At 46.1% G+C, this 7,500-nt stretch overlaps 1 protein-coding gene and 1 long non-coding RNA gene across 2 annotated transcripts in view; one reads left to right on the forward strand and one right to left on the reverse strand.

The window, feature by feature from the left end:
* Positions 1–3,818, forward strand: part of POLR2G (RNA polymerase II subunit G) — a gene marked incomplete at its 5' end in the record, with an annotated part of 5,329 nt that extends 1,511 nt beyond the window's left edge. Inside the window, 7 exons of the mRNA XM_083373956.1 lie at positions 1,292–1,500; positions 2,081–2,240; positions 2,348–2,398; positions 2,509–2,574; positions 2,838–2,909; positions 3,118–3,151; positions 3,583–3,818. Coding sequence (XP_083230082.1) covers positions 1,292–1,500; positions 2,081–2,240; positions 2,348–2,398; positions 2,509–2,574; positions 2,838–2,909; positions 3,118–3,151; positions 3,583–3,596 — 606 coding nt within the window. The 3' untranslated portion in view covers positions 3,597–3,818. The remainder of the gene's footprint in view (positions 1–1,291; positions 1,501–2,080; positions 2,241–2,347; positions 2,399–2,508; positions 2,575–2,837; positions 2,910–3,117; positions 3,152–3,582) is intronic.
* A 2,269-nt stretch (positions 3,819–6,087) lies between these two features.
* LOC310647369 lies at positions 6,088–7,427 on the reverse strand. The gene is made up of 2 exons (XR_014493872.1): positions 7,371–7,427; positions 6,088–6,284 (listed from the first exon to the last, which is right to left on the reverse strand). It is a non-coding gene; the product is annotated as an uncharacterized lncRNA (long non-coding RNA).
* Between the last annotated feature and the right edge of the window lie 73 nt (positions 7,428–7,500).

Genomic DNA, 7,500 nt, shown 5'->3' on the forward strand with positions numbered 1-7,500 from the left:
TTCTATGTATGTGCCTGCTTATTAGGGCTTTCACACACACCCCAAGCGGCATGGCTTTTAAGGACATTTTTAGGCTATAATACACGTGTTTTTAAAAACGTCCCCAGGTTCTGCTCTGTTTTGGGCCCGGAAATCGCCCTTTTGGACCAAACATAAAGGGTGTATGGTTTGTTTCCATCGTAGTTTATTGGATAAGCCACGACGATGGAGTAGTAGCAGAAGGAAGATTCAGGGACTTAAAAGTAGTTGCAGTTAGGAGTAGGAGCAGAGGAAGCTCTTTGTGTGATGTTGTGCCTATTTGCAAACACGGGTTCTGGTTTGCTGTTCTGTTGGAATTTAATAATAATTTAAAGACAACTGAATAAAAGAAGAGCTGGAGGAAAATCATCACAAAATGCAAAGGCCTGCAAATAGAAAGAGGGCGAGTGTGGCGGAAGAAAGCAAAGATAGCCCCAATAAATTAATCAGAGTAGAGGTGGAAGGGACCCTTGGAGGTCTTCTAGTCCAACCCCCTGCTCAAGCAGGAGATCCTACCCCATTCCAGACAGATGCCTGTCCAATCTCTTCTTAAAAACCTCCAGGGATGGAGCAGCCACAACTTCTGGTGGCAAGCTGTTCCACTGGTTAATTGTCCTCACTGTTAGGATAATTCCAGGTTGCTTCTCTCCTTGATTAGTTTCCATCCATTGTTGTCTTGTTTGCTAGTGCTTGGGAAAATAATTTGACCCATTCTTCTTTTGGCAGCCCCTCAAATATTGGAACACTGCTATCATTTACCCCCTAGTCCTTTTTTTCCATTAAACTAGACATACCCAATTCCTACAGCCCTTCTTCATACGTTTTAGTCTCCAGATCTTCTGAGTAATTAATACATTATTTATAGGCACCTTGGGTGCAATTCCAAAAATGTCTGGAGCACCACTTGAACGCCATCGGCGTTGACAAATTCACCATCGGTCAATTACAAAATGACAGCTTTGCTTGGAACAGCTGACATGCTGCAACAAAGCTTTGACACCATCAAACAACAATATCTGCCTATCCAGGTCCTTGGGGAAGGATTGAGTTTAAAAAAAAAAAGCCAAATCCAGTCTAAACATCTGGCTGACTGGGCAAGCAACCATAATAATTTATTTAAATCTGTATGCTGCCCAATTCTCAACGGTTGCGGGTGGCTCAGAACGATCAAATTACAATAAAACCCAATGAAGCATAAAAATATGCATGTTCTTCCCCTGCCTACCTCACAGGGATGTTGTAGGCAACTTCAGAGGGTGTAGTTTCTACGTAGGCTGCCTTGAATTGGGGGAGGGGAGGAAATGGGGGTATAAACATTGAAGCTGACCTGTTGATCGTGGCTACAGTGGCTTTTTCTGCTTTTTGCCACCAGATCTCCTTGGAGCATGAAATCCTGTTGCACCCTCGTTATTTCGGGCCCAATCTTCTCAACACGGTGAAGCAAAAGCTTTTCACCGAGGTGGAAGGGACTTGCACTGGCAAGTAAGAAGGAAGGAAGGTCCATTTCGGGAGGCGGGGGGTGGCGGCTTGGTCTCCTGTATCAGTAATGGTTTTTGTAAAAAAATCCCAGATCTATCCGTAAAACTCAGCAATGTGTTTTCTTAATTGCTTTCCACAAAATTAGCAATCTGTTTGATGTTTATTAGAGTTTTATACTGCCTTTATTACTTTATAAGTAACTCAAGGCGTTGAACATATTTAACACTGCTTTCTCCTCCTGTTTTCCACACAACAACAATCCTGTGAGATGGGTTGGGCTGAGAGAGAGAGAAAAAGAGAGAGGTACTGGACAAAGTCACCCAGTCAGCATTCATGCCTAAAGCGAGACTAGAACTCACCGTCTCCTGGTGATTGGTCCAAAGTCACCCAGCAGGCTTTCATGCCTAAGGCAGGACTAGAACTCGCCGTCTCCTGGTTTCTAGCCTGGGATTTTAACCACTGCACCAAACTGCTTTTCCTTATCTAAATATCTTGGGGGGGGGGGAGGAAAACAGCCAATAATTCATGGTGGGGGGGGGAAAGAGAATTAGCTTTAATGTCAGGATTCACTTCTCACTTCCAGGTATGGCTTCGTCATCGCCGTGACCACCATCGACAATATCGGAGCCGGCGTGATTCAGCCGGGACGTGGCTTTGTTCTTTACCCGGTCAAGTACAAGGCGATCGTCTTCCGCCCATTCAAGGGCGAAGTGGTGGATGCCATTGTCACTCAGGTGAACAAGGTAAGGCCCGGGGCACCTTCGGAGGCCGTAAAGAGAATTCCCCCCTCCCCGAAACATTCCTGAAAAAAATCCCTTTTTTAATTTCTGGCTTCTGCAACCCAACCCAGGTTGGCCTCTTCACCGAGATCGGACCGATGTCTTGTTTCATATCCCGACATGTGAGTAGATCGGGAGGAGGGTGGTAGGGTGGACGGTCCCATGTGGAACGGGCCTGGGAAGTGAAGGATCCCTGCCCACTGTTGATCCTGGATCCTGGCTTTCTCCGCAGTCGATTCCTTCAGAAATGGAGTATGATACTAACTCCAATCCGCCCTGCTACAAGACTGTGGACGAGGTGGGTCTTTTTCCTTCCTTAAAGCATGCTGGGCTGGGGGATTCTGGGAGTTGAAGTCCGCCCATCTTAAAGCAGGCCGGCTGGGGAATTCTGGGAGTTGAAATCCACAAATCTTAAGAGCGTGCTAGCGAGGGGATTCTGGGAGTTGAAGTCCACCCGTTTTAAAGTGTGTTTGGGAAACACAGTCTTAACCACTACACCACGTTAATTCTTATTGTCTTGGTGATGTTCCCTCTGCTTTTTTTTTTTTACCCCCAAACCAGGACATTGTTATCCAGCCAGAAGATAATATCCGATTAAAGATTGTGGGGACCCGGGTGGACAAGAACGATATAGTGAGTATTCCATGAGAGAGGGGGACAGAATTCCTGTTCTGGAAATTGGGGATAATATGGGGTCACTTTAGCAGTTTTAACCTACCTTCCTTCCTTCCTTCCTCCCTCCCTCCCCCTCCCTTCTTCTCATTTCCATCTACCTTCCTTCCTTCCATCCCTCCCTCTTTTTCCCTTTCTTCCTCTCTTTTTCTTTTTTTTTTTTTTGCAGTTTGCCATTGGATCCCTGATGGACGACTACCTGGGTAGGTGTTTTGAATTTCTTGCCAAGTGGTTAAAATATGCTCCGATTTGGGTAGCCTTCTTTTGAAGAAAAAAAAAAAAGCGGGGGGGAAATGGACAGAACAGGTAATCCTCGACTTACGATCGCAAGTGAGGCCTGCATTTCTGTCGCTAAGCAAGACAGTTAAGCGAGCGAACCGCTGCCCTTTCGTTAAGTCGGCCCCACGGTTGTTGAAGTCAAACTGGCTTCCCCATTGTCAGAAGGCCCAGGAAAAGGAGATCACGTGATCCCGGGACGCTGCGACCGTCATCACGACAAGCCAGTTGCCGAGCGTCCCGAATTTCGATGGGCTTGTCTCCAAACGAGCGTTTTGGGCTGGCAAAGAAAGACAGTTTCCTACAGAGCCGTTTTTTGTTTTTTTTTAAACCTTGCCTTTTTCGCTCTCTCCTCCAGGTCTCCTGAACTGAAGTTTCATTTCTGCTCGTCTGGCGTTCGGTCCTTCTTCACAAAGAAAGGTTGGCGGGCTGCTGTTTTATGGGAAAGTAGGGACCACTTGCAGCATCCCTAATCAAGTTGAGAGCACCGCTGAAGATCCACCGGTCTTCCCGTTGCTTTTTTTTTTTTTTTTGCTGGAACCGACTGTGTAAGCCCCCTTTTTGGGGTCATTAAACATTTTCCTGTTCTCTCTCCGGGTGGCCTCCTTTTTCAGTTCCTTGGGCAAATTGACATTTTGTATAGGTCTCCATTCTCACTGGATGACGCTGGATGGCTTACGACTGCTTTTTCCTTTCCTTGCAGAAAGGAAACGTTTAGCATTGAACACCCCCTCCTAGCCTGAAAGTGGATCCTTTTATGATCTATTTAGGGCATTTTAAGTTTTTTTATCCCCTCCATCCACCCATCACAGCAATTTCCCAACATCACAGCTTCCCAACCATCTCTGTGTGTGCAGATGGTGGCAAGCAGGCCAACACCCTGGTTAGAGAAGCTGTGGGCAGATCCCTGAGCAGAGTATCCACCTGAGGATCAATACCCCCACAAGGAGCTCCTGATGCAAGATCTGTTTTTTGACCCGTGAGATTCCTCCCAGGGGGAGGTGCACCGTTCCTGGAGGTACTGCAATACCAGGCCGATGCTTGGAGTGGACGGAGCAAGCCCCTATTCCATCTCCCAGTTCCAAAAATCCATTTAATATGTAGTCCTCAAATAGAGGACATATCAGATATTAAACTGATAAGAACAGATACTACACTTGATCTTAGCCAAAAGGCCGAGAAGCGATACCAGAGGCAGGCGGACGGGGCCCGAGACTCCCGTGCAAGGAGTCCTCCAGTTTACGGGGAGCACGAATGGCTTGCAAAGAGATCCCAGTTTAAGATCAGTGGATCGATTCTGCCCGGCTCTTTGCCTGGGCTGGACTGCGACTGCATCTCCTGTGGGGCGATTTGGGGGTGAAAATGGGGGGGTTCTCTCCTCACTGCGTGTTTCCCATCATGCCAGCTGGCTGTCCTGGCAGCCATTGGTGGAGCATTTGCATAAGGTGAGTCACCTTCTCCGTCATTCTCCGCCCCTGTCATTCCTCAGCTGGCCGAGGGGGGCACTAGCACCCCCCTTCTCTGCCTGCACAGCAGGCCTGGAGAGCAGAGATGGGCTAGGGGGCTGGGCTGCTTCCCACCCAGGGTGCCCCCCTCCCCCGAATCTCTGCTGCGGCATCTCTCGAACACGACCCACCAGCCCAGCCTGATGGGCACAGATGTCCTTCCCGGCCCCCTTGGCAGCTGCGGTTTGAGCATCACACGGGCACTTCAGGGCTGAAGATCCATGCCACTTTCCTGCCTCTGGGTTCTGAATTACGGAGGGAGTATTTGAAAGAAAGAAAAAGGGAGATGAGAAAGAAAAGATAAGAGAGAAAGAAAAGGAAGAGAAGGAAAGAGAGGAAGGGAAGGTCCCAAGAAATACAGCAGGTTGCCATCTATTCCGATGCTCCAGATGTTGGGTTCAAATGTTGTAAGTTGAGGACTAATTGAACTGCATTGAGAGTCAGTTTGGTCATATAATTTAAGGCAGCCCCTGGGCCGGATCCATCATGCACACACCAGTGCCCCCCCAAGGCAAAAAAAACCCCATCACGATTCATCAAATGATGTTATCCAGTTTGACACCCTTGGATTAAGGTATCAAACTAGTAAGTGGGAGACAGTGAGTTCTAGTCCTGCCTTAGGCATGAAAGCCAGCTGGGTGACTTGCGAGTTCTAGTCCCATCTTAACCATGAAGGTTGGCTGGGTGATGTGGAGCCACTCCTCTGACCCAGTCCAGCCCACCTCACAAGGTTATTGTGTAGGGGAAATAGGAAGGCGTGTTGGATGAGTTTACCCCCTCCAGTTATTTGTAAAAATAAAGACGGGATATGAATAAATAAATATTCTTTTCTCTAGCTATGATATCCACCGAGTGTGAAAAGCTGCTTGCTTTATTCCCCGAGATGGCAGCTGTATTTTGCAAGAAACGGTAAACCAAAATTAGTGCTTTTGTGTGTGAGTAAACAAAAAAGCCTTCCATTATGGCGCCAGGCTGCTAATTTACTTGCTACAGTTTTTATGTTTTCTGTAGAGGAAACTCAGCCAGTGAAGCAGCAGTTTAAATGTGTTGTAATTTATCCAGCAGACACTCGAAGCTTTTCAAATGCAATTTATTATACAGAAACAGAAATAAAAAGGGGGGGGCAGTACTTGCCCAAAACAGAAAACAAGCCACATAAAAGGAAACTCAAGCTGCCTCAATTTAGCTATTGTAATTTAGCTAGATTAAACTGGGCTTTAAGCGGTGAAATCAAGCTGACGCACCAAAGAAACTTCTCAAATTATATTCAGTCATCAGTAGATGCCAAATTTAAATGCTGTAGGATGCCATGAGATTTACTGATCTTTTTAAAAATGGCACTAGCTTTTTTGCTTAAAAAAGAAAAAAAGAAAAATGTACACTATTGGTGAAAGCTTTAACTCGAAAAGTACATATGGGAACTGGCAAAGAAATACATCAAATTAATTCGCTGGAGATATTTTTCCGACAGTCTTTTGAAGTCAGGCCTGGGTGTCTTTTTCATTTTCTTTGCTGGAATTCATTTTTCTTGGTTACACCTCAATCCAGTTCAAACCTTTGTCAAAAAAAGAAAGAGCCAGGAGAATTAAATTAGCAAAATAATGGCGACGTCCTAAGACAAAATGAAAAAACCACATTTTCTACCCATGCATTGCAAACCCCAAATCTCTCAACCCTTTGTAACCTAGTAGCTTACATGAACTCATTTCCCCAGACTTATGTGCACCGATTATCCAAATTAATTTTTTTTTACTGTAAATTTTCACTCTTTCTTAACCGTTTTTAAATCTGTCCTTCTGTCCGTGACTTTGCAAGTGTTCTATTTATGTTGCTGTAAAATGCCCAGAGTCCCTTAAGGCAGATAGATGGGTGGTGTAGAAATGGAATAAATTCAACAGGCGTGGATAAAGTTTGCATTAAAGGTAATCCTTGACTTACAACTATTTGTTTAGTGAGCATCTGAAGTCACAAGGGCAGGGAAAAAAGGGACCCACGGCCGTTTTTCACACAACCGCTGCAGCATCTCCGTGATCAAAATTTAGACACTGGGCAACTGACTCATATTTATGACGGTTGCAGCGTCCCGGGTAACCATCTTTGCGACCTTCTGACAAGCAAAGGCAATGGCTAACCCGGATTCACTTAGCAAGCGTGTTGACTTAACTTTACTAGAGGGATTCCCTTAACACCCGTGGCGAGGTCGGTCGTAACATGGGGCAAAATTCACTTAACAATGAAAAACTGGGGCTCAGCCGTGGCCGTATGCCTAGGTACAGTACAGTACAGTAATGGGGAATTAACCAAACGTGTCCCAGCGCTTGAGGATAGAACCAGCAGATGGAAAAGCCGCTGGCACCGAAGACATGACGCAGGTCAGTATGTTTTACCTCCGCACATTACAGAAACGGATACAGGCACATCCGATCCTGCCAAGAAAGGGAGGCTTTGATTTTATTTATTTTTATTTTAATTCCATTTATATCCCGCCCTTCTCCGAAGACTCAGGGCGGCTTACAAGCTTAGCAGTAGCCTTCATTCTATGTACATGCCTGCTTATTAGGGCTTTCACACACACCCCAAGCGGCATTATTACAAAGTCAGCTTAATTGCCCCCAACAATCTGGGTCCTCATTTTACCTACCTGGGAAGGATGGAAGGCTGAGTCAACCTTGAGCCTGCTGGGACTCGAACCTGCACTAAGAAGAAAGGGGAGGGTAAGAGAAAGTGACACCAGTCCAATTTCTACCACCCAGTGGCCTTTTAATGTTTTA

This window comes from Vipera ursinii (assembly GCF_947247035.1).
Source record: "Vipera ursinii genome assembly, chromosome: 15".
In the NCBI taxonomy this organism is placed as follows: Eukaryota; Metazoa; Chordata; class Lepidosauria; order Squamata; family Viperidae; genus Vipera; species Vipera ursinii.